This window comes from Labrus bergylta, chromosome 21 (genome assembly GCF_963930695.1).
Source record: "Labrus bergylta chromosome 21, fLabBer1.1, whole genome shotgun sequence".
NCBI classification, from domain to species: domain Eukaryota; kingdom Metazoa; phylum Chordata; class Actinopteri; order Labriformes; family Labridae; genus Labrus; species Labrus bergylta.
In genome coordinates this window covers 9,687,558-9,714,479 of record NC_089215.1, presented here as the reverse complement: position 1 = coordinate 9,714,479, position 26,922 = coordinate 9,687,558, and the positions used below count along the sequence as shown (strand labels likewise).

General features: G+C 44.0%; 1 protein-coding gene across 26 annotated transcripts in view; it reads right to left on the bottom strand.

Annotated features, from left to right (window-relative positions):
* Positions 1-26,922, bottom strand: part of tcf7l2 (transcription factor 7 like 2) — an 88,444-nt gene continuing 61,522 nt past the window's right edge. For 7 of the 26 annotated variants that reach the window (XM_020652094.3, XM_065949674.1, XM_065949676.1 and 4 more), the window contains 10 exons: positions 16,712-16,844; positions 13,901-14,003; positions 12,856-12,942; positions 8,575-8,715; positions 8,303-8,465; positions 7,782-7,889; positions 7,033-7,096; positions 6,220-6,270; positions 4,969-5,041; positions 1-1,512 (listed from right to left, as the gene is read on the bottom strand). In XM_020652094.3, the coding sequence (XP_020507750.1) occupies positions 1,056-1,512; positions 4,969-5,041; positions 6,220-6,270; positions 7,033-7,096; positions 7,782-7,889; positions 8,303-8,465; positions 8,575-8,715; positions 12,856-12,942; positions 13,901-14,003; positions 16,712-16,844 (1,380 nt within the window). In that variant the 3' untranslated portion in view covers positions 1-1,055. Of the gene's footprint in view, positions 1,513-3,646; positions 3,709-4,306; positions 4,380-4,968; positions 5,042-6,219; positions 6,271-7,032; positions 7,097-7,781; positions 7,890-8,302; positions 8,466-8,574; positions 8,716-12,855; positions 12,943-13,900; positions 14,004-16,711; positions 16,845-22,446; positions 22,601-24,645; positions 24,883-25,776; positions 26,498-26,604; positions 26,808-26,922 lie in introns of those variants that run through there. The other 19 variants (XM_020652099.3, XM_020652105.2, XM_020652108.2 and 16 more) reach the window with 16 other exon arrangements.

Below are 26,922 nucleotides of genomic sequence, written 5' to 3'. Positions count from 1 at the left end.
TCTTGTTTTTGTTAAATGGCTTATAGACGCATTTCTTGAAAATGAAGTTGTGCATACTTCTGTTCATGAGATCTACACAGTACACTGAGTGGAATCCAGGTTTTCAGAGAGGAAAGAAAATCAATAACAAACCAGTTTGCCTTTTTAAAACCTCCTTGTAAAAATGGATCATTCATTTAGAAGTCGCTTACCTTAAGAAAAAAATATTTTGTACAATGTATTAAGAAACGAAAAAACAACAGAACAAAAAAAAGGTCAAAAAGAGACACGTACAAGATACAACAAGCAATCTCTAAAGCAATAAATACTACTGGTCCTAGCGTTGTGACATTTTGAATTTAATAACCCTCAACCCTCCCACCCCGACCTCCCCTCAAGCCCACCCAACTTGCCTGACTCCACCCCATAGGTAAACAACAAAGAAAAAAAAGACAACGCAGTGGAAGAATGCATATTTAACACAGTAATCCCCCCCCTCCCCATTATTCTGTACATTTAAACAAGAACAAGTAACATCACAATTAAAGTTGTTCCTCAAGAGAGGTGTCACCGCTAGCCTCATGCCCTCGGAGAGTTTGAACAGATGTCAGATGATTGGTTCGCGAGCTCGTATTTAATACAAATAAAGAAGGAGAACCAACTCTTTCAAGAAAAGGGCTCATTGAATAATCTAGCCTACCTTTTTATATCCGTCTTTTTAAACATTTGGAAGTGGAACTAAATATGTGTTTTCTGTTTGCACTGTTGAACACTACAAAAAAAGACAAAACAAAAATTCATAAAAATTTTGGCAGATTCACAAAGCTATAACTACAGCTCATTGTATCATTTCTTTATAATAATTAATTTTTTTTTTGATAATGATGGGTCAAATATTGACCAATGAACTTTAATAAAACAAGAACTCAAATTTCAAAGCCTTATGGCACAGAAACAGAAAAAGAGAACAAAAAAAAACAAAAAAAAAGAGCTGACGGTCAGTGAAATATAGCAGAGTGAGGGCCTAGAAAGGTGTGTGTGTGCAGAGCTAGAAAAGAGGAGAAGAATAGGGCAGACTATTCTATAGACTTGGTCACTAGCGACAGAGGCTGAGGGGCCGAGGAGGGGAGGAGCGAGTGGGAATGACACAGCGATGCCGAGGACCGGGCCATCGAGGACGCCACAGAGGAGCCCGGCTGCCGCGAGGACGAGACGTCGCCGCCATGCTCCAGGGCTCCATTGTGGGAGGAGGCGCCGGGCGTTTTGCTTGCCGCAGCGGAGTTGTCCAGCTGAACCAAAGATGGCGGAGGCCCAGCCAGGAGGTGCGAGTGGTGGAGTGGCTGGTGGGCCGGTTTCATAGTCAGTGAGAGAGGTTGCATTTGTTCAGTCTGAGGTTTGGACTCTTTTGAGGAGGGGGAGGGGGCCACTGAGGAGGGGGAGGATGGGGGGGAGTCTAGTAAGCTTCCGTCCGTAGAGGGAGGACTGGCACAGCTGCCTTCACCTTGGATGTAGCGAATGCACTTTTTTTTTCTCCTGAGGGACAAGGCGAAAGAAAGAAAAACATTTTTAGCATCTCATCGTCAAACTGTATCGCCTCTTAGCACGGTTGCCTACCGAAATGCACCTTCGCCTCTCTAAATAAATAAAACAAATCACCTCTATGTCTTCTTTTAGACTTTCTAAATTGTTATTCTGATTAGTAGAATCTCTTTATTTCAATTCTAGTGGGGTTTCTTTCCCGAGGATTTGACATACCACCTGATATTGTACACTTCTTAATTGTGATAAATCAAGAACTGAGGACACAAATATCATTCGGCAGGTGCATTTAAGTAGCTTAATCAACCTTGTGCTAAGATAGAAGATGGCGGTCAGTTTCCAAATACAAAACCATCAGACAGGACAGACATGAAGAAAAGATAAAAGGTGAAGCACCGGGACAGGAAGCAGCGGGGAAATGAAACGCTCACATAAAGATAAAGATGATGATGATGATGACGAGGAGGAGGAGATGAGAGGAGAACAAAATGAAGCAGATATATGATGTAGTAATGTTTGCTCTCTTGTTGTAAAACTAAGCCTCTCTTACAGGCAAAGCTACAGCTGGGGGATCAGCCTTCTTTTTTTTTTTTTTCCTTTCTCTGCAGCAACACAAGGTTACTGGACCTGTCTCCCTCCTCTACCTCTACTCTCTCTCTTCTCCTGAGGGGGGAGAGTTTGGATACGAGGCAATAAAAAAAAAAAAAAAAAAAGAGAGTCAACAAGATCCTACACTACTCTGCAATCTGCCCCACAGACACAAGTGTGTGTGTGTGAGGGGTCAAGGCACCATGTTTGCATTCTCGCCAGGGGTCGGGACCCTCCCCCCCTTACTGCCTGCTGAGTCCTGAGGCCAGGCCCGTTTGCGCGCCGTGGAACCCGATGGATGAGCATGGGAGGGTGGGTGGGGGGAGCTGGGAGAGTGATGCTATTGTTGCATTTATGTGTGGTGACTTTGCTGTGTTCGGATTTGGTTTAGGGGGAACACGCTATATAGTACATCTGCCTCATCTTTAGCCTGACCCTGGAAGTGACCCCTCTCTCAGCTCTCAATCCTATCATTTTGAAGCCTGAAGGCCTCCGAGCAAGTATTTAAAACTAACACTGAGTAGGTAAAAAAAAAAAAAAAAAAAGACTAAGAATGAGGCTTCTGAAACATATGAGGCCTACTCTGTGTTTTAATTTTGATATCAGATCAAAACATTCCCCTTCAATTCTAAAGGGGGAAAGAAAATCTAGGTTAACCCCAAAAGGAGAGCAGACTACAGTGAATAATAAAAAAAAAAAAAAGAGGGACATGAAAAGATCACATTAAAGAGCTAACAAAACCTTGATTGCATGCTCGAGTGAGGGACAGGCATGCATTTCCAGTAAGCACACAACAGCGGACAGTAGAGAACACTAGAATAAGTCTGGATCGAGTAGGGAGGCTTTTAAGTGCACCCTACACTGATGCTGCAGCAGTGGGTGGCTCAGCGTATCGACCGGCCGTAAAAAGGGATCATTTTGCCACTACATACACATCTTGCCCTCGATAACTGTCTGTCAAACTGCAACAAATGAGCTAATATCCATTTTTTAACAGACATATCGATTCATAGTATATGCCTGTGTATGTTATTGATTTCTCCCCCTCTGGGGAAATTACACCAGATGCATCTTTTAGGAAATGGAGCCCAGAGAGAACTTTTAACCTCTCGGCTCCTAAAACGGAGACTGAAGCCTTTTTTTTTTTTTTTTTTTTTTAATCTTCTGGTCTCATGATCTGATATTATTGTTTAAAGAGTAATGGAGCATTTTAGATCATGTTTTATCAGCTTGAGGGGGATAAGAGTGCTAAAATGGTGGACTGTTAACTACTAAGTGTGAGAAATGTCTTTAAAAAGAATCCTACAAACTGCTCAAGATTAGCTCTTAATGTGAAAAAAGAGGCCACATTGCCAACCACATTTGGTCTAAAAGCCAGCATGTATAAACTTAAAAAAAAAACAACAACAATGTAGTAGAAGAAACGATGAGAAATAATGTGTTTGAATGGTTTGAAAAAGTTGCGTCAGGAAAGAGTGGGGCACGGTGTGATGCAAGCCAGACACAGAGAAGGGTATTACTTAGCAGAAACAAATACCTACCATGAAAATATTCCCAATTCAAAGACTGCTTGTGTCAGAACAGAAAGACAACAGGTAGGGACTAAGTAAGGGTTATTGAAGAGGAGTTTGGAGGAAGAGGAGGTTGGAGAAGGAGGAGGAAGAGGAGGAGGAGGAGGAGGAGGAGGAGGAAGAGGGCACAGAAAAGAGTGTCACTGAGCAGGCCCTCATAGAAAGCAGGGCTAAATTTGTAAGCATAACATTGTTATTCAAAAAGGACGCCAATTAGAACAAACATGACAGTTAAGATGGGAGGGAATTATCCACGGCCTGGAGAGAAAATGGATTTCAACCATAGCGGGTCAGATCGTTGAAAAAGACTTGTTCCAAATTTCATTAAGAAACCAAGAGGTTCTAGCAGGATATGACGCTGAGATTTAACATTCAGAGAGTTTATTTTGAAATCCATTTTCTGCTGCTGGGCTTGAACTGAGTTTACTAAAGAAAAAAATCGCTGTGAGGGAATTTACAGCAGGAAGCTCCTCAGTTAGGAAAAAACAAAAAGGAGCAGAGAAGTTTGCCATCTGTTACCACGACGATGGAAACATGTAATAATCTTAAGTAGAAGAAGAAGAAGAAGAGGAAGAAGAAGCTGCACATTGTGGATGTCTTCCTTCCATTTGGTACTACAGCAGTTATACCTGCATGGTTTGCACCATAAACTCAGCTGGTCAAGCCCGAACAAGGCACGACACTTCTTTGGGGTATTTGCATCTGTTAGCCAGAGGTAGACACAAACATACACACAGAGACAAAAAAAAAAAAACGAAACAAAGGAAAAGAAAGAAAAAAATGGACACGTCATTGCACAGACAAAAACATGTAGCCAGGGCTTAGGTTTAGGCTGGTAAAAAAAACTGGGATGTCCTCCATATTTGACCCCCAGATCCTCCAAGCCCCGACCTGCCAGTTTCTGAGCACTCTCTGTGAGGCTTTCTTTTTTTTTTTTTTCATTTTTTATATCCTGCAATCAAAAAAAACCCAGAATTGTTCCTGCATTGTCACATACTCACTGACACCATTCACACAAACACTCTGGCATAAAAATGTTAACACCCATCTTTCCCCCCCCAAAAAAAGGAGCTCAAAATCAAACAGTGGGAGCCTAGAGATAGACCGGCAGGGCGTGGCTGGAGGAAGCTGAGAGGTCACAAAAAGCCTGCGAGACAGACTGAGGGGAAAAAGAGGAAGCATCAGCAGAGAGAGCGAAGGAAAAAAAAAAAAAAAGGAGGAAGTCCCAGTGCACAGTTAACCCGGCAGCCTTCACCTGGCCCTGGCTGGTGCAAGCACACACCATACACACCTGCACGGGCCACACCAGTTATTCTGTTGGTCGAGCCCAAAGCGCGCTCGACACTTCTTAGGAGCGCTCAGGTCTGATGCGGCGACAGGGAAGGGGGGAAGCCAGCAGAGAGAAGGAGGAGGAATAGAACCCAAAAAACCAAAACCATAAGGAACAGAAATCCAAAAAGGAGGAGAGAAAATGAGGAGAAAAAACAGGTAACAGTGAATCTATGAAGCTTGGCAGTGGCTCATTGTGCAAGAAATCCCCCCCCTCCCCCTTTAGAAAAACCCTTAAAGCCATTCTCAAGTCTGCCTTTAAAGATAGGACTGAACACAATTAGTGTGTTTCAGAGAGTAGTCAAATCAAACCGCATGCAAGTGATCAAATTAAGACTTTAATGTGGAGAAAAAAGTTGCTTTCAGTCGTGTAATCTAAACTCTGGAGTTAAAGAAGCAGATAATATGAGCTTATTCGGTCGAGGGGATAAAAATGGGACAAAATGCAGATTGGATTAATTTGCTGCTAGATGTTATCAGTGCACTATGGTTTCAAAGACAAGGTCAAAGTGGTAGAACTAGGAAGCAGGTTGGCGAGTTAGCCCGAGCCAGGGGAAGGATTAAAAAAAGGCTGGAACCTGAAGAAGGAATCTACTCTTTAGACCTGGCATCAAACAGTTGACAGTTTTCCATTGACTTTGGCTGTCTGTTGCAGAAACAAAAAGCTGCCAGTCACTGCAGCTCTAACCAGTAATTGTGTCATTATCATGGGTAGAGCAGAGCGACGGTCTTCTAGTGTTTGAGTCCAGGCCTTGTGTGAGTGAAGGCAGATTTAAAGTCGGCCAAACTCATGCTGGCCTATAGGAAAGGCACGAGCACGGCTACTAAAGCATATAGATTAAGGAGGTTTACCCTGACATAACATCCTTCAGGTCATACAAGGATAATCTAACTTCATAACATCACTTCTTTAAGCATACTTCATGGTGATTCTAGCTGAATTTAGAATATTCTCTAAACTGAACAGCAGCATGAGGACTTGGAGGTTCAATCAAATAGAATCTAGCTTTAATTCAATTCAACATTAGCAACATTTTAGAAAAGATAGCAGCAAAGAAAGAAAAAAAAAGAGCAAAATTTAACCTTAAGCCTGCCTCTACTATGTTGCACATTCATTGATAAATAAATAAACAAGAATTAAGTAAGAAAAAAATGATATAGAAGGAAATATAAAACAAAGTTAGTGATTTAATACTCAAAATGACATTAGCACCTGTAATCGGAGGGAGTGAAAGGCAAGGGTTTGGAAAATATTCTCTGTGTTCTGAAAAAAAAGAACAGATAGAGAGGCCTTCAAGAAGAAATCCGTCACCAGATGAGCGCAAAATACATAAATATCAAGTCGCCATGTATCCTCACAGAACGATCAGAAGGGTATGAATCATGAGAATTTAAAAAAATTAAAAAGAAAGCAAACCTCCTTAATTTTAAAGGTTTAAGTGATTTTTTTTTTCTCCCAGTAAGTGGGTATTAAGAAGCATGCATTAAAAGCAAGCAAAGGGGTAGCCAAGCAAGTACACACACACACACACACACACACATACACACACACACACAGTACTGTAATGCAGTTTTTCTGCAGGGCACAGGCATTATAAAACGGGGGCCACGCACACAACACTAGCAAAGTTAATGGCTTTCACAATGCTTCAACTTCACATTCTCAAAACATACATATCACAAAACCAGAACGCTAAGGGGCAAATGGGGGGGGTGTCAGAGGGGAGGTGAGAAGGAGTGTGGGGGGGTCATGCATATTCAGTTGTTATTAGCTGGGGAAGGCTAGGGGGGGGAAATGGGGTAAGAGGGGGGGGGTATTACAAGCAACTCTACCATTTAAATATTGCATTGAGTAGCATATCTATACCAAAAGGAAAAAAAAAAAAAGCCAGGCACAATAACACACACACAAAAGAAACATAACACACTAAAAAAAACTAGCTTGACTTTTATCTTGCAAGATGTCACATCTGCCTGACACATGATGGGGCTCTTCTAATATGGGAGATAATTGCAGCTCACTTACCATTGCTCTCTGCTTGCTGCTTTTCCCTTTTTCTCTTCTTCCTTTTCCCCTGTTGGTTAGCCGCCAAAAAAATAGAAAGAAAAAAATAGACACAGACAGGAACCTTAGTTATTATATTGCAGAATGCCCAAAACATGAAACAGAGAATAGGACTCATCTTTGTGTGTTTACTTATTTATTCATTCATTCTTTCTCTGCCTTTTCTCCTTTTCTCTCTCTCTCTCTCTGCCCTCCGGTTTGTAACAGCAACTGCAGGCCGGACTACAATCCCCCCCCCCTCCCTTCCCTCCTCTTTGTGCTTTGTGCTCTTTTATTCTTTTTTTCTGTTATCTTTTGTCTTATTTTCCTCTGCTCCTTGAATATCTAGACATCTTGACGAGCTTCTGGTTTAGGAAGACAGATTGCTCTAATGCTGCTTGATCCAGTCAGCCTGATCCTAAAAAACTGGACACTTCTGATGAAAGCCTGCTCCTTTCTAAGTCACAACAAAGTGTCTCGAGAGCAAGCCATTCACATAAACAAGATAATCGTCAGACTTTGTCATGAACCAACTTTATAATTAGAAAGGCCAGGATGGAGGGGATGTGTCCACTTTCAGATAAACATATCAGAAAACTACAAGAAGACAGTGATCCTTCAGGCTGGATTAAAAAAAAAAAGAAAACAAAAGCTTGTGTCACCGAGCGGAAAAGGAGTAAAGAAGGTGATCTTCCTCTTCCCCCTTACGACTTGTAAACTTAAAAACTTACATAGTTGTCTCGTGCTGACCAGCCTGGGTACAGCTGCATGTGGAGCTGTCGCTCTTTCCTGGCCAGCTCGTAGTACTTGGCCTGCTCCTCCCGAGATAGGGCGTGCCACTGACAACAGAAACAGAAAGAATATTTTCACCATGGACAGGAAATGTAGGTATGAAGGCCGTGAACCGGACTGAAATCTATTATACTGGCGCTGAGAGTCACCAAGTTAACCTTTGAATCTTCAGATGAGCCTGTGAAACATCATTATATTCTCTGCTTGTTGCTATAAGCTTTTATGATCTGGAAAAGAAGTTTTCCCTCCACACTGATGTCATGTGCTTTCTTATTATAAGATAGATGTTGGACTTCTAAAAACACAATCAAAAGTATGTTCTGGATGTATGACTGATATATGTGTAAAGGGTCACAATACACATTTGCTGTGATTGGACGCTATATCAATAAAGACTGACTGATCAAAGGTCATTGACCCTTACAGTGTTGCTGTGTGCCTCAGGTTCTTTAGGACTTACCCTCCGCCCCAGGATCTGGTTGATGGCAGCACTTTCCTTCAGTGTGCACTCAGCCACCACCTTTGCCCGCATCTCTTTCATGTAGAGCATGAAGGCATTCAGAGGCTTCTTTATGTGGACCTGTTTCTTCTTCTCCTCTTCCTTTTTAGCATCTGACTGTTTCCTGTGGAGGATTTAAAAAAAAAAGAGCAGACAAATTGAGCAAATCTGAACCCCACGACTAAGTCAAAGTGAGATTCAAAGTTCAGGGAGGTGAAAAAAAGTGTACTCACGAGCTGTTTAGAGAGCTGATGTCACTGTGGGAGGATTCCTGCTTGACGTTGGGTGTGACGATGGCGGGGTGTGGGATGCCGGTGGTGTGCAAACTGTGGTGGGGGGGCACCATGTGTGGGGGGAACCTTGAGGACAGAAGACTGTGTAAATCGTCAGAATGGACACAGGTGAAATGAGAAGATGGAACACATGTATACACAGGACTAAAGGGGCTCAATTCCATTCCAGACTCTCAATTTCATGTCTGTTTTTTGGGTTTTTTTGTCAGTTGCTTTCATGGAAATGGAATTGGCCTTAAGTCACAAGATAAGACATAAATGCACATATAAACAGTAACATGAAACTGTCCAAGCCTGATTCCTGTCTTTTAAAAATCCACCACCAATTAAGAAATATTTGACCAATGGATATTAGTTTGAGGTCAAATGATTTAGTTTGAGTACAGACTCCAGCCTGGACAGATCAACACATCACTCAGAGATAACATAGTAAATAACAGGAAACAAACAGCTACATTTGATTTCAAAAAGTGATACAGTGTTAGTCAAATTATACAACTTTAAATCCCTTGAATGTTACATTTATACAACCCCAAAGAGTGTCATGAGCAGCAGTGATACATATTCATGTCAATGAAACTTTTTGGCTTCTCACAGTCACAAAAAGGCTTTTCTTAACCGCTACATCAGAGATGAAACTTATCAAGCACTTCCAAACCCAGAACCCTTATAGTGTTGAATTTCTGAAGGGGAAACATTAATACTGTTGTTTTAAAATAAGATTGAAGGGAAATGGCTTCAAATTACGATTTAAGTGACAATGAAAAACGTCTTTTCATCTGTGGATGGAGAATGACTCTGTCTTATATCTTCAAGTCATTTGAGAAAGAAAATGCACTGTTACAGAAATGCCAGGTTTTTGGAGAGGTAAAGCTTGAATCACTTTTCTCACATTTTGCAAGCTAGATTAAAATCCTCTATCAAAGTCTCGTATCACTACAGGTATTGGGTCTCTATTTGATTCCCCCATTTATTTTTCCTGTCTATTCAGCACTGTCAGCAGCACTGACATTTTTTTTTTTTATCTTCATGCCTCTACACTCCTATCATCATTTCATCATCTCCAGCAGCTCCACATCTCTAGTCCAGGAACCTCTTTATTTTTTAAATGGTTTCACTGGCCGGAGCAGCCATAAGACACAGCTGGGCTTTATGTGCCATTGTGTTGTGTGTGCTGTAATTATCCGCGTCGGATTTATTTGTACGTCTCCCCGTCTATCTGCATGTGCATGTTTACAGCACCTCGGCTCCACGTGACCACACACAAATCTACAAGAAGAGAGGAGGATGAAGGAGAAGCAGAAAAAAGGGAGGAATAATTCTTTTTTTTTTTTCTTTTTTTTTTAAAGCAGCTCATTATCCGGTTGTATCTGGCTGCATGGCTCGGAGCCAGAATATAATGATGAGGATAAACTCGCCAGGAACAACTAGTTTCTGTTGGAGGCCATCTCAGGGGAGTGCCAGTTCGCTCCCCCCTCAAACTATTTTCCTCTTTTTCTCCTTTCCCCTCTTCCCCTTCATCACTGACACATTGGTGTTTGTGCCATGTCATGCGTTGATGGGGAGCTCGGCAGCACTGGCTGCATATCACCCATCATTAGAGCTGCTGCATTTTCTCTCCGCTCACTCCCGCTTCCTCCCTCCTTCTCTCTCTGTGCACTTGTTAAAATTTCCTCTGTTCCAAGATCTATTTTTTCTTCTCTTCTTCTTCTCCTTCTCTACTCCTCCCTGTCCCCTCACCCCCTCCTCCTTCGTTTCCTTCCACCCCCCCCCCCCCCGCCCGCCCCACCCCCCTGCTACCCTCCCCTTCTTCCTCCCTGCTGCCACTGCATGGCCCAGGTTATGGTTTAAACATGATGGCCATCCCTTTGAAGCGCCGGGGCATCATCATCATCACCATCATCTGGGCTCATCAGCGGCAAGCGGCACCTTGGACCAATTTAACCAACACAGAGAGAAGGAGACGCCAGCAGATAACCCCCACCCATCCACCCACCTACCCCACAACCCCCCGGGGCTCCTACGTCTCAATCTGAAAGGTATGAATGGCTGGCAGTGTTGGGGTGAGGGGGGGTCACACACGCAGCAAGCCCAGTGTCAGCCAGTGCCATTTAATTGCCAATGCGTAGCGGTAGCCCCCGTGCCTGTTTAATGTATAATGATCCGGCCGGTGCACTTCCATTCCCGAGGAAGAGAGACGGAGCGGGATGACGGGGGAACATATCAAAGGGCAGGCTTAAGCGTAAGGGGGCAAAGGGGCCTTCACATCCTCCCACCTGTCACACATACATTCACACGCACACACACACACACTATAGGGGACCTGCACTGGCTCCAACCCCATTATCAAAATAATGTCTTTCATTTGTTCTGCTGTCTGTCTCTACTCTCCTTGGCTCTTCTTCCCCCTGTCCTAAAACGAATGTATTTTTTAACAGGACCTAAGTGTAAGGTGTTCATCGCAGGACTACCGGGTACCACACCTCATTCGCTGCATCCTAATTCAGTCCAGCCTACAGCACAGGGGACTGATACGAAAGAAACTCAGGCCAGCCAAGAGTACAAGGCCAGGACACATTTTTACTGTCCGATTTCCTCCTCTTAAGTCTGCTTGCTGCAAATTGTTTGAGCTATCACAACAGTCTGCTCCATTCTTTGAACAAAACCAACTAGCTGAAGGCTGTTTTTGAGAGGTATCTGAGCGATTTATATTAGATTCTCTAAAAAAAAAAGAAGAAAATCATCTTTTCCCTCTGCCTTGCAAAATCACAATTGGGAGTGTTTTTTTTTTTTTTTTTTTTTTTTAAATGCATAAGGATCTTTTTTGTCCAGAGGTCTGTTAAACCCCCTCCCATTCTCCAGAGAGCTCCCAGAGCTCTCCATCTATTCAGTTATACTAATTCAATTAGGGGGCCTCATCACAGGGCATTAGTGCTCCCCCATGGCCAGTCCCCCCACTCCCCAACACACACACACACACACACCCCAGCCAGTATATTCAATTAACTACACTGCAAATAAGATGATCACAATGTAGAGACTGTCATTAAAGGACCAAATTAGCAGTCACTTAAAGCCCAGGTTGGCTGGGTGCTGCTGCCAGATGCCGACGTCTGGGCAAACCCGACGTCTGACCCCTTTGTGGCCTCAGGAGAATCTAACTCTAATCCAGACACCCTTTTTTAAGAGTTTGTTTGAAGAGAAAAGATTTGAATTCAATACACGAATTAGTAGAACAAAAGCAAAGACCTAGCAGCAAAAACTAAACTTTACCACATCTCTTTGCTTTCCCTCTAAAGGGCTATACTTAAAAAAAAAAAAAAAAAAAAAGAAGGTAATTCCCCCTTTGTGGCTTCTCCCTCCCTTCCTGCATCTACACGATCCATCAATGTCACAGAGGTCCAAACAAGCCGCCCTCAGGAGCTGCTTTTCCAATCAGGCTGTAATTAAACTAAAGCTTGGCCTCATCCCTGGACTGTTAACCAGCCCCAACCCAAAAAAGTCCCCTGCTGCAAGGGTGTGCACAGAGGAGGAGGAGGAGGAGAAGGAGCTGAGTGAGCGAAGGAGGAGGAGGAGGAGGAGGAGGAGGAGGAGGAGGAGGCTGCTTGTTTTATTTTGTGTTGTTGCTTTTTTGGCTGCTCCAGACCCAGAAAGCCATCCCAAAATAATCTTTTTCCCACCCAACACTGAGGACATGCATCCCCCTCAAGGGAGGAGTAAGTAGTTTAACACCAACTGACAAACACACACACACACACACGTGTATACAAGATGGCAACGAATACACATATAACCCCCATGGGTGCGCTAATGTCCACAGCAGCACTTGAGCTGGACCCTAATGGGGCTGGACCAAAGCACTAGCCAAGGCGTCGGGGTCCCCGATCTTGTATCATGTAGTCCCCTTCAAAGTGTCGCGCTGTTTGTTTATGTGTCTGGCTGCTCAAACTCACAGCAAGGACATGCCCCGGCTCATTTCAGATCTGCCTGACATGCAGTGGGGGTAAATGTTCTTCAGGGGCCTCATTAGAAAATGATAAATATAATTAATATTTGAGCACACTAGCTGGAGCACCACACTGGAGGATTGGCCTTTTGAACACACAGAGATGGGGAGTGTGGGCTCTCCTTAAGGGAGAAGATGCACAAGTGAATGTAAGAGTGAAGTGAGAAGGTGTGTGTGTGTGTGTGTGTTTTTATTCTCCTAAAGGCTCAACTCACCTTGACATGGATGCGTTGACAGTGAGTGCAGTTGGGTAGGGGTGTCTGAAACCCCCTGTTGTGATTGGATAAACAGGTTGACCTTGCCTGGGAAAGAGGGGGGGGGGGGGGGGGGGGGGGGAGAGAAAAGAAGAAAGGCGTGTTAGGTAAAAGAACAGGGTTGATGGAAGAGGAGAAGGTAAAGCCCTCTGTCTCGCTCTTCTCCCCACCGTGGGCCTCTTTATTCTCATTTGATCAGGACAAAAATCTAGGGGATTGCAGAGCGCGGATCAAAGGGAGGAAAACTCTGAACAATTTGAATGCCACAAATCTTGATAGCGATGGCTAATTAAATTTCATAACCCTTCGCTCGGTGTCGACAGAGTGGGGCCCTGTTCCTCCCCGAGCTGGAACTAGGTGTTTTGTTGTGATAATTAAAGACGAAGCGCGGGTCTCTTTAATGGAGCCATCACGCTAATTGAGGTCTACACATTCAAAGACAAACAATAATGAATGTAAATTTATACCAAAATAAAGTGCAGCAAATCAAAGGGCGCCGTGGCTGCGCTCGGGGCCTCTCTCGGTATTTAGATCGCGGTGAGAAAACATTAAATTAACAGAGCTTAATTTGTAGCCTTTTGTCATATTAACAAGTGTTGACAAGAGTTACCAGGGGAGAGCCCCCGTGTGGAATTGTGGGTAAAATACGGGCAATCACGGTTCATTACTCTAATTGGACCATACAGAGACATGCAAAATAGAATTTGCCAGAAAAGTAGCAAGTTGAGGTTGGTGAGGGCCTGAGGAGGCTGCAGTGGGCTGCTGCGGTCCAGGAGTGAGTTTTTTAAGAAAGTTAAAGGATCAGGTTTAAGTTTTAGAGGCTGCAGGGAGAAGATGCCTTCTAAGGAGGAGGAGGAGGAGGAGACAGACCCAGCTTACATGTTTGAGTCTCTATATACAAGGAATAACATCACGATGCAAAGTATGCACATTAAGGGTTGGATTTGATTGTCTTCAATTTGAAGACAACGCAGTAGAAAAAAGGAGTAAAAAAGGTTTCGCTTACTGTGGTACTAGCCATCCTAGTGGATGGGGGATCTGGCCGACAGTGCCAGGTGACAGTGGGTAATAAGGAGATATATCTGGAGGATGAGGAGGCCTTGGAATTCCTGTTGAAGAAGGGGGAGGATAAAGGAGCAGAGAGGAGGTGGACAGACAGGGAGATGACAGAGAGAGAGAGAGAGAGAGAGAACCAAATCTTTGTTAGAGCTCAATTCAATTCTTTGTCGAGAGTTTCACATCCGAACGGGGCAGACATCACAGGAGTGCAGATGGGAGGAAGAGGAGGAGGAGGAGGAGGAGGAAGAGGGCTTGTTGCTTGCATGTACACACAGTGCTAAATCACACTTCCTGATCAAAGGCCTTTGAGGCTGCAGCAGCGGCGGCGGCGGCACAATGTGTTGGAGGGTGAGAGAGGTGAGGAGAAAACACCAACTCGATTCTTGTCACATTTGTCTGCTGATTCAGGAGACTAATGATGTAAAATGACGGAGGTTTAGAAGTTAACAAAACACAACAATATAATTAAAGCCTTCACTGTGATCACAGAGCTGCTAATACTGGGCTAACGTTTGATTCCTGCTCATTTACACACACATACAGGCTGGATGGACATGGATTAGTACCATAAACAGGCTGAAAATCAGCAACGTTTTTTGTCCATTTCCCTTTTTGGTTCAAGTTGGATATTTTTGGCTTTTGACTTTTAATCATTTGTTGAAACTCAGGAGTTAAAACTCCAGATGAAAATATGAACAGAAAGTAAATCAGCTCATTGGTCCACATTTGCCAAACCACATAATTTACATTTAAAAAATGCAGCTTATGTTGTTTCCTATCGCCTGCAGATGAATGGTGACAAAGATGAAGAAAGAAAGATGTACAATCTAAGGACAGCTCTTGTTGCGGGCATATCCGAGCATCTGCAGTGTTGCTCTCACTTTCTGTGGCAGATGACAGGCGAGAACCACATCGACAAGCTGCCCTAAAACAAACGCCTTGAAAAGGTCTCATGTGTAAAAATAACTTTCTCCCTCGTGACAAACTTGAAACAGGGAACACTAGACATGTAAAAAAAAAAAAAAAAAAAAAAAAGCGCAGTACGGAGGTGTGTGTGTGTTCAGTAGATCACAAACTGGTGGGACTTATATTTTGGCTTTCTCTACCACACAGCTGGCTTTAGCCTGCGCAGCTGTTGCTGCAGTTATTCCGACCTGAGGAAACACGGCTGAAGCAGATCCAGTCTTCGTAGATCAGAATTGGCTGCTGTTGGTGGTTACACCCAAAGTTTGCAGCTGATCTGCTCCAGGTTATATCCAGGAAGCGACTCCTGAGAGGGATTCTGTTACTGATGGACAATGTGCTGTGGAAAACTTCTCTTGGTTTATCAAAAAAAGGGAAGTTCTATTAAAAAAAAAGAAAGCCTTGGCACATTATCTCATCACCACCCAACGCTGAAGACCTAATATGGCTCATTAATTAATTAAACACTGAGGCCAATTAAGCAGCCCCATTAAGCACTACATTAAACAGCAGCTGGTGCATTATTTCCCCCTTGTAAGGACCATCATAATAAGGGAACGTCATTACCTAAAGCATTGACTGAATACACTAGAGACCACTGGGAAATGCATTAACCTGAAAGGGTGAGCTGAATGACAGTTAACTAAATAAAGCGCTGGGTCAAGAATCACTCGGAAATGAATGAAATTGACATAAAAAAAAATGTACGCTGAACGGTTGTGGGAGAGGGATGTGTGGGCAGACGCGGACTGCTAAATGTGGAGCAGGATCAACAGGCTGTAAAAATATAACAACCGTTCTGACAGGAACTGAGGTAATCATTGATAACCTGAAAAAAAAATCGGAATATTCAGGTCACACATTTTTTGTACTAATTCTGATACATTCTTCCAAAAAGACGGCCTTAGAGGTCGCTCTTTGGTATTCAAATGCGATGACCTACAACTTCAGAGGCTGTTTTGTTTCAGGTCTTGGCAAGTGGAGTTGTGGTCATGGGAAGTCGAGGCTGAATTCCATGTTTTACAGTGCATCTATGTCGCCACTGCAGGTTTTTATACTTGAATGATAAGGCCATTTGCCACTGAACCAAATCAGCTTCATGGGCATGAATGATTGCCAAATCAATCAGTAACAGCTGAGAGCAGCAGTCCTCTTAAAGAAGCAATCCAGATGACTTTGCCCCACTATAACTTCAACCACCTCCTAACAAGCTGCAGTTGAGATTCTCTGTCATTTGAAAGAAAAACTGTTGACAAATTGAAGATTTTCTTCAAATAATGCTTAAAAAGGTTCCTACCAAAGGTGAAAACCCATATTATTCTTAAAGATGCAGCGAAATCGACATGTGACCTCTCCTGTTAACATGACATCTGAATGATTCTTTAATCTCGAGTTGTTTTTACAAGAATATGTCTAGAGACAGACAGACAGACGCCACGGAGACAAACAAGAGTGTGAGCTGAATGTGTGAGACATGGTGGCAGGGCATAATAAAACATTTACACAGCCAGCAGTGCAAACAGTTCTGAACAGGAGAAGTGCCTTATCTAAGGAGATCTGCCTCTGTGGTTTTCTCAAACTTTTCAGGCATATTTTTCTCATCTGTTGAAACACACTGGGATGTTCAGAAGTTTCATTTAAAGCTGTTTGAACATCCACTGTTTCCTACTAAGGTTTCTTTTTTTTATCAAGAGTCAAGTAGCATGTTGCTAATGGAAATTCTATACACAAGCAAAATCCACACACTTTTTTCAAACATGCATGCATGCAGTGGAAGAGTTCTTTTGGGTTTTACCTGTTTTGGGATCCACGTCTGTCTGTAGGTGAGGTGGGGGGTTCCCCGGTGTGAAGTGCTCATTGCTGTAGGTGATCAGAGGTGTGAGAGGGTGCACATGGTGAGGGTGCTGTACCACTGGAACCTTATTAGACTGAGAGAAAGGAAGATAGAGAGAGCAGAAAGAGAAAGGGTGGAAAAAAAAAAGAAGGCAAGGGTGTTAATACCATGGGTTAAAGATCGTACACGCTCGCCACAGATTTACAACTCGGTTTGAAGGCACTCGGAAAGAAGAGATACCAAATTCGAGGTACTCTTCGGGCGCCAAACCGCCAAACCACAGTGAAAGTAGTGTGGTTTGTAATTAAAAACACTTCTGCGGTGTCACCCTGGAATCCAGTAACACAATCTAAGCGGCTTTGGGGGGTTGCCAGTTCACATTTGGGTCTGATATGTGGTGGGGCACTTTTAACCGCGGTTGCAGTGAAGTAATCGATCATCTGTAAAACCACAAAATCAAGGCAGCGCGTGTAAATCCACAGTCATTAGCAGAGCCAGTCAGCACTAACGCTCTCCTCCTCCCTGCTCTCCAGCCTCCTCTTCCTTGCTCCCCTTTTCCCCTCCTCGTCTATTCCCCCAGGGCCCCCATGGTTCAGGGAGAGTAAGGGGTGTATTGTAATAAAAGGGTTAGGAGAGAGGAGGTGGGGCTGAAAATCCATTTCTGCATTTTTGCCAAATTAGTTTTAGCTATGTAATCTTCTCTTTGTGCTCCTAAGTGGTGCAGGCCTACTTTTTTTCAATTACCCAAAGATTACAGTGGAGCTTTAGGGGTGTGCTGCCGTGGGCCCCTGTGTTAACCAGAGCTCAGCCCCTTCTCATCGGGGCTGGGCCCAGACAGACACTAATACACGCGCAGTCCCCGTCGACCAGAAGATAACCAGATTAGAGCTGTGCTGTAGATTAGACCGCTGGAAGAGGCTGCTCTCGCCTCTTTACCCACACATCCTTATCCTGCCCTCAGCAAGTCAAAGAAGCAGCACTAATCAGGCTTATCATAACATGGATGATATGTTCGGGGGGGGGGGGGGAGTCAGACACCAAGCTGCTGGTGTGTGTGTGTTTTCTGTGTATGTATGTGCTCTTTCAGAGGCCACACAGCCTCATTAGTGACTTTAAAACCCATGCAAGAAAGGAGAAGAAAAGCTCCACTGTGGCACATTTGCAACTGACTTTGAAAAATTGAGGGACGAGATGTTTGGAAGGGGGAGTGGGGGGGGGGGGGGGGGTTATACATACACAAGATGCTCATTGGAAATACAAATGCAATTCTGTGGGCCCAGGGTGAGACAAATGTGAGTCAAAACTAAATGTTTAACAAGCTTAAAGACCCACAGTCCATCCAGATCTGGATCCCCAGATCCTTTTCACAGTGTATCCTCATTTTCTTTCCCCCCAAAAGTATCTCCTGTACAATCTTGGCCATCTAGACTTCCATTCTGTAGTGGCAGTAGTGGAGGAGAGGAAAGTGGGGGGTGGGGGGGGGTGGGGAGGGGGCATTCCCTATTGCCATGGTCCCAATGAAAGATTAATGAACCCCAGCAGAACTCCAGGGAGGCAGAGGGACTCCTGGGACTCATTCACAGCCCAGAGCTGAAAGGCTATGAAGGAGAGAGAGGGGTTGGGTGTGTGTGTGTGTGTGTGTGTGTGTGTGTGTGTGTGTTTGTGTGGAGGGGGTGGGGGTGGGGGGTTGAGGTGGTATGGGGTTCGTTAAAACGAAACACAAACCAAGGCAGTCCTCGTTGTGCTTCCTGATCTGCACATGGAGAAATAGAGGGATGAAAAGGAGAAAGTGGTCGAGAAAACAATCAGGACGGAGGTTATGACAGAATGCTAGACGATGGCCTCCTTCTCCTTCGCTCCCTCTCTTGTCCCCCCCCCCCCCTCCTATCTCTCACCTCCTAACCTCCTCCTTCACGACTCCCCGCTCCTCCCCCGGGTAATGATGTGAAAGAATGTTGTCAATTCTTCATCTCTTGGTGCTGAAAAGCTTTAGTGGCCATTTAAATGAGCTCTTTTGTCCGGGGGCCCCGGCCATTGAGAAGACAGTTCAAAAATGCCCGTCCACAGAGTCCACATTTAGACAGAGGGTGTTAGAGAGGGCGTGTATGGGACACTGAGAAAAGGGAGAGAGAGCTAGAAGGCAGACGATTTACATCACAGTCCCTTTCTGGTCTGAGAGTGTGCTCTTTTTTTTTTGTCAGGAAAAGCCTTGAGCAAGTCCAAAGCAATGGGCTGGACTGCTGTCTTCACAGTCGCCTAATTCCACTACAGACAGAGGCTGAATAGGAAGACTAAAATCAAAGAAGTCGGAAGAAGAACAACTGAAGTAGTTTGTCTTCCCTGCTTTTGTCTTTTTAAAGACCTTTAGAGGTCTTTTTTATTTACTTATATATGAAATTTCAAGATTTCCTTCATATATTTGCTCAGCTGTCGTGGACTTCCGGTGGTTTCGATGTCTTCAATCAGCTCACCTTCGCACCAGAAAGTTGCATCTAATGACGTCAAGCCAGCAACGGATGGTCCCTGCCGGAAAGAGACGGCCCAGCACCTGCCCTGTGGCCACTGTGGGACAAAACAAGCCCGGGACTCGTCTGGCAGGCTGCGAGGCCTGCTTCAGCCGCACAGAGAGCCGCCCATAGAGAAACAAAAAAGCAGGCAACGTGGGAGGCTTAACTCTCTGTGCTCCACAAAAGCCAGGGGAAAAGAAAGAACATTTCCTGCCCCTTACACCCCCGCTGACTCGCATCCTTCTCACCCACCTCCGTCATCATTACAACAAACAAATATAGCAGAGGACTAAAACAGGCACGCCGCTCTGTAGTCATGATGACCAGGTTTTTCAGGCTGCAAAAAAAAAAAAAAAAATAGATATTCAGAAGACCACCGCAGGAAAAATTTAAGTGCACAATACTCTTGTTCAAAGATCAATGAGAACATTGACTTTTTTTTTACAGGCTCAGGACACACACGGCGCCTGCTGCTGAGGAAGGCTTGAACTGTGAGGAGCAGGCAAGCTCACTTAAAGAAGAGCAGACACAAACAGCAGCTTCTGGTTTTGAAACTGATACTTTTTGGCTCAATCTATTCTCTTCTATTCTTTCCAGCTGCAAGACACATGTGTCTAAAGGAAAGGACACGACAGTTCCTGAATTTCACACGTCATTGTTGTTGTTTTGATCATACTCTATTCAAAAGGAAGCTTCTGGAAAATACCTGTATATAGAGGCACCAAAGGCTAACAAACAGCACTATGTATTTGGTTAAAAAACTTCTGAATATGTATCTTTGAAGGTTTTGCAGCTACGACAAGAAACTATCTACATGGTACAAGATTTCATGTATAAACTGATTACTAAACGCTGTTCCATCACCATGTCAAAACAGCCTTTTGGATGTGGACACATGAATAAGCAGCTTCAAGTGAGACCTCTGGGGAGAGAGAGAAAGAGAGAGAGAGGGGGGTACAGGAGGAGGCAGAGGGTGTGAGAAAGTGACAGCAGGGCCGAGTGGGACAGAGGGAGGGAGGCCGAGAGGTGGAGGCCCCGGACAGGAAAAAGCTGTTGGCCTTGCATTTCCGCCCGGTGGCACCTCGCAGGGGCCAATTTGAGCCCTAAATGTAAAGGTGGTGACCTTGCAGGCCCGGGGGGGGGCGGGTGGAGGAGGAGGAGGAGGAGGAGGGGGGTAAAGCCTCCGTCTCTCTGCTTTATGTCATGATATGATGAGTTGTCACAACAGCTTGCGGGGCGCTAATGAGCTGTAGTGGAGGCCAGGGCTAGGAGAGGGAGAGGGAGAGAGGGAGATGTAGGGATGACAGAGCCTTGATGGATTGAGGTCCTCTCAGGCCTCTAAATTCCAAAGCAAGCAGAAAAAAAAAAAAAAGCTGCCAGAGCGCTCTGAGCCTCTCCCAGAGCGTGCAAGTGGCCCGCATCCAAGGCACATGGAGTGACACCACGCAGTAAAGCACACACACACAATAGGAAGTTGGGGGAAAGTGTCAGAAGAAGAGTAATTTGTATGTGTGTGCGAGTATTTGATTTGAGCACAACAGAAAGTACAAACTGTGCTGCCACCGGTCTAATGAATCATCTGGTATCGTTCAATGTCATCCTGTTGGAATCTGTTTACACACACGAATGCTGTTCTCCTCTGGGAGGTATAGAGTGCCCTCTCCAGGCTTCCATCTTCATCTCATTGCAAACACCATATCATACTAAGAAACGTTCACACACACACACACATTTACAGACACACTCAGTCAAATCAGTCCTCACATTCAAGAAGACAATCTAAAGGAATACTTAGAGTTTTAACGGCAATGGAATATGAAATGCTCCGACAAATTAAAGGCTTATCAGAGTCATGATCCTCCAGCATAGCAAGGCTGATTAAAAAAAAAAAAAAAAAAAACCCTGCTACATTTCAGAAACCCTATTTCTTGGTTAATCATTTGAGAATACATTTTTTTTAAAAAAACCTCCATAATATTAGGAGCCTGGGAATTGTAAGGAGGAGCAAAAAGGATTTAAAAAGCAGATATGGAGGTGTTGATAAGTTTTCCTCTCTTTCGCAGGGAAGGATGCGTCTCTGAGGGCAAGGGGCTCTCGAGACCACAGTGTATTTAAAAGTTAATCTATTCACTTTGCTGCAGTGACATGCCGACTGCTTGATCACAGCGCTGAACAAAAATATTATGTGGGCCAGAGCCTTTGCTCCCCTTCCTCCTGCTCTCTTTGCTAGCACTCAAGTCGTTCGTCACCATTTATTTTCGCTTCCCATCTTTGATAGTCGGCACATCAAATGGAATCGCAGAAAGGACATGTTCTGACATGTCACAGATAAATAAAAGTGTGCACAAATAGCTTAAATATGAAGTGGTTTTTTTTTTATTCGGTGGAACTGTTGTATACTGTGAAGACAAATCGCCTCTCAGGGCGCACGTGTATTGAAGCTTTTTCTTTCAACGTAAACAGCCTCTTGAGCTCTCCAACATACCTGAGTTAAAGGGGGGGGGGGGGGGGGGGGCTTCTCTGAGAGGTGATATTGTATCACGGTGTTAAGAGCCACACTGAATTCAGCCTTTTGAAATGCAATCAGCTCCTCAGAATTTCAGTTAAAAGCCAGGCAATTAAGAATATGAATTGGATGGCAACACTAACAAAGGAATATGTTAATCTGGGAGGTTATTGAAATCTTATTTTACATTTCATGGTTAAGACATGAGCTCCATCAAATGTTTTTTTTTATATCAAGTTAATAATATTCCTCTCAAGAGAACAGAACGTTTCTGGAAATGCAGTTTTTTTTTTAAATTAATTTGGATGCACTCTTTAATTGAGGCCCTAAATAAAAATGTTTATTATTTAGTTCTTCAATTAAAGAGCATCAAAAGCAGATCATTTCAAAGTGTGTGACATTTGCCAAAGTGTGTGCAGCATCAATCTTTCATGGAGTTAGAAATGAGCATGCACATATACTGTACTAAGCATGTGTTAACGTGCAATGCGTTTTCTGGCAGGATATTTTTAACACGTAAATCTCAGATAGCCACAAGTCCCTCCACCCAAATACCGCCCCCTCAACAGAAACCTGCACCAAAACAACAACAGCAGCCTGTCAAATATGAAGCTAAAAGCTTTCAGACGTAAGAAAAAGGCAGAGACCAGGAAGAAGCAGGGGAGCAGAGCTACGTTACTCACCCAGCTGCTCAGATTGAAGTGCCAGCAGCCCACCTGCTGGAGGAGCGAGAGCCCTGGGCCCAGGACTCCTGCCTTGGCTCCCGTCTCCTCCGGCCCGGCTGGAGCTCCATCCCGCGGGTACATGACCCCCTCAGTCCCACCCCCGCCCTCGCCCCCCTCTCCACCTCCTCCTTCTTCTTCTTCTTCTTCCACCTGGCCCCCCCCAGATCCTTCTTCCCTCTCTCTGTCTCTACGCCGGGGAGAAGCCCTTTTGCTTGTCTTGGCCGCTTCTCTCCTCCACTTCTTCTTCTTCTTCTCCTTCTTTGTCTGTTTCTGCCTTGGCTCCTTCCTCCTGCGTTTGTGAGCGTGTTGCAGGGCATGTGTGGTGTGTGTACGTGTGTGTGTTTATCATCTCCCCCCCCCCCCTCTCTCTCTGGCGCGGCCGGTTGACCGTTGTTCCCCTTTAGGTTTCTGACATTAGAGCATGTGTATCTCTTAAGGCGTCAGGGTTTGAGGCCTAGCTTCCTCCACGATCACACAGAGAGTCACCACAATCCTTCCAACCCACCCACAACAAAAAAAAAAAAACCCTCCTGAAATCCCTCACTCTAACCACAGAAGCCTTCGCTCTCAGCGGCCAGCACACTCCTCTTCTCTCTCAGTGAAAGTTTTTATGCCAGTGACAAGAAGTGAGCGGCAGACAGAGAGAAGCAAAATTACTGTGAGCAGCTTTGCAGCGCTGCAGCATTCTTCCCACAAGCTATACTCCAGAAAAAAAAAAGATATACTCACAAACACACACTGCAAAAAAAAAAAAAAAAAAAAAAAAAAAAATCAGTTATTACCCAAATCCCTGCTGTATGTTGGGTCTGTGTATGTGTTTCTTAGAGGATATGTGTGTATGTGTGTGGGCTCTGCTGTGCCTCCAGGATGCCCAGAGACGAACTGGCAGCTTGAAAAGCTTTGGCTACAAGGTAAAGCAAGCAAGGCGAGAGATGGAGACAAAGCGGAGAGAGCAAGTGAGAGGGAGAGAGAGAGAGAGATAGAAAAGGGAAGAAGAAGAAGAAAAAAAGAGAAGGAACAAGACACAACAACATCCACAAAGGGAGGGCAGGCTCAGCAAAGTGTGGCCAACAGTCACTTTATGTGTGTGATGCTGACAGTCCCCTCTTCATACACACTTTCCGGGGGGGGGGGGGGGACTAAGTCTTCACTCTGACATGGACGTGGCACCTTTCAACGCACTCCTTTTATTTATTTTTTTACCCCTTGTTTCCTAAACAATACCTTCGAGTGGAGAAGAATTTATCTCTTAACTCACCCCCATAACTCCGGCGCCATTCAAGGTTCATGTGAACAAGGCCTTAAACCCCCATCCCACCCCACCCCACCTTCCAGACCCCCCCCTCACCCCTTCCTCGTCATTTATTCTCTGCAACTATTTCACGTCTGAAGCCATTATTCCTCCAATCCTAAAGTCAAATGAAGTGCTCCACATGGTCAAGAGGACTATTTTTTTTATCCAACAAGCACAAAGATATGTAAGAGAATCCATCGGTGCAAAAACAAACGAGCTGCATTAAAGGGGAATTCCATCAGACATGACTGTAAATGACATATTTAAGAAGATTCAATATGCTCCTGTATTTTTTTCACGTTGCGTATTTTCATCGAAAAGGAATAAATAATATTGATTTTGACAAAAAAAAAATATATATACATTTTTTCCATTGAGATGGCTGTGAGGAGCATTTATGTGCATAAATAATTTATTTACAGGGAATCATTTTATCCTACAAAGATTAAAAAAACGAATTAAACAATATTTTTTAAGAGCTACTATTAATATGAGTATATATTTTATTAACTTTAAATGTTAATAAATGACAGAATAAAGAGTTTTTTAAAGTAGGGATCATTTTAATTAAGTCGACTTGTCGTCCTTTAATTACCTTTAATAACCTCTAACAACCTGAGCCTGACTAATGACCATGACAAATTAAATATTTATAGAGGATATTATCAGCATTTTAGCACAGTAAAATGTAATATATTTTTAATATGATCTAATGAAGAAGGAAAAAAGATAATCAACCAAAGAGAGGGGATTTCTTTAAAATGTTGGAATATCATTTAAAAATTTTTTTTTTTTTTAAATGAGAGGCAATAAGTGCTGAAGCTGTATTTATGTGCTTTAAATGTAGGCTCTTAATAACTTACAGACTCTCTCTCCTGTCCTCGCTCAGCCTCTCTCTCTCTCTCTGTCACTGTGAGGAGCCGACTCCTCTCCTGGCCTGCAGCAGGCAGTCCTGAGGCCCTTAAAGCCAAAACAAAGCCCTGGGAATGTCCTTTACACAGCTCGGACAATAGCGCCGGGGCTCCAGCTTGACAAGTAAAAGAGCCCCCGACAAGGCGGCGGCTAATTGCCTGCCCTCCCTCCATTCAGCCGGCCTGCCACGCTCCTGCCATCTCCTTTTGTCCCACGTGCACTTTCTTAAGTAAACTGCCAGTTCACCGGCGAGTGATGGACAGCTCCCAATCACCGAACCACAATGGCATCAACGCCACGACACAAGAGCGCATAGAGGGAGGAAGACAAAAAAAAAACTCTGCTCCTCTTTACTGTCTGAGATGTTCGCACGAGACCCCGAAAGTGTGGAATACAACAAAACAAAAAAAAAAGGAAACAAAAACTTTGAGAAAACAAGCGAACGGAACGGCCTCTGACCTTTACAAACTCGTTCTTTTTTTGTTTTCAGATAAATTCATGCGACGCAGGAAAGACAAGAAAATGATTTTAATAAGCTCATCTTGATGCTCTGCTTTTAGAGTATACCTTTAATTATTACAGTATAATTATGTTATTATTTAAAAATGTGTAACATTTGATTAAAAATTAAAGACGCATAAAGATTTAAAACGTGATCTTTAAAAAAATGTTATCCCTGACTTATTCATAACAGGAACAGCTGAGGAGACGTACGAGCAAAATGACTTTAATCTAAATGTTAACACGAGATATTATTCTTCAAATGACTTCAATATAAATAATACCATGTAGTAATTCAATTGAATAGAATTGTATTCCCTAAAACAATAGACAATAATCATATTTAGTTTGATGTCTTATAGAATAATACACCCCTGTCAGGCTGTCAAGACAAAGCAATCAAACACTGCCTTTCATTATCCAAATTGTCAATCTGTCACTTAGCAACATAAGTGTTATAAATTGCCAAACGGAGTCCAGAAAAATAGCCAATAAATAAATCCAATCTAAGCTAATATTTAAAGGCAAAGAAGCAGCATAAAATCCAGCAGAGTGATAATTAAAATGTTGAAAAGTCTTACCATTTAAAAGAGCTGTATTTGGGATGCTGCTCGGTTCCTGGTTAAAACAAGCATGCTGGCACTCGTGGTAGTGCACAGACTCCAAGCAGACTCCCACCACCATGTCAGCCACTAATCCACTGGGGGGCAGCACCTCATCTACGGAAGCCCCCCTCGCTAACCCTCGATGGGTTAAGCCGATAAGAGAAGCGGCCGGAGGAGCCAAGGTTCGCCGAAGCAACTAAGGACGGCCGCTCGTCGGGTCCCAGAGCGGAGAGAGAGACCGGGAGCGGGTGGCCAGAGCCGAATGTTCACTCTCAGCCCCCCTCACGCATTCAAACGCACACTCAGGCTGCGCTGCTCCTCTCTGCATCTGACCGGGGACTCCCTCTTTCTTTCCCCCCTCGCCCATCTTCATATCCCCCCTAATAAGCTCTTTTGTGTCCATCTCTCTTTTCTTTGATAAGTTGAAAGAACAACAAAAAAGAGGGAGAGAAAGAAGAGAGGCTTTCATTCAGCGGGCTTGGCAGACATAAAGGTAGTGGAGTGTCGTCTATAGGAGTTGCCCTAACTTGGCTAAACTCAAGCAGCGGGGTGTCTCTCGTCATGTCATTAATCCCCAAAACTAGCCACGCTCCATTCACCGCTAGTCACACTAAATTAAAAGCGAAAAACACAAACGGCGGGCAGTAAAAAAGTATCAGGAAAAGAAGGTGAGAGAAAGAAGCATTCCGATCCGGGGCAAAGGGTGTCCTGCCCGCCGGTAGCCCCAATTTCTCATGTAGGAAACCCACCGGGGGAAAAAAAACAGCCCCAAAAAAAAAGAAGAAGAAGAAAAAATACATTTACCAGCAAAAAGAGCCCGTCATCCTGGTGCAGCTTTTGCACCCCAAACTCTCTCTCCATCCCGAGCCCTCTTAAGACAACTGAGAGGGGAAAAGAAAACCCCAAACTCCAAAGTCCAAACCAGCCGCACAACACGCCAACAACAGCCGTTAAAACAATAGCATACAAAAATACAAATAAACGAACACAAGCCTCGTATGGTTGTCAGGAGAGCTGGCATTAGATAAATTCAACCCGGCCAACTGGTGGCTTGAAGAGAGGAAGCCCACTCTTAAAGCCGTGATCCGACCATCCACTATACCACCGCTGTGAGCCTTTTAA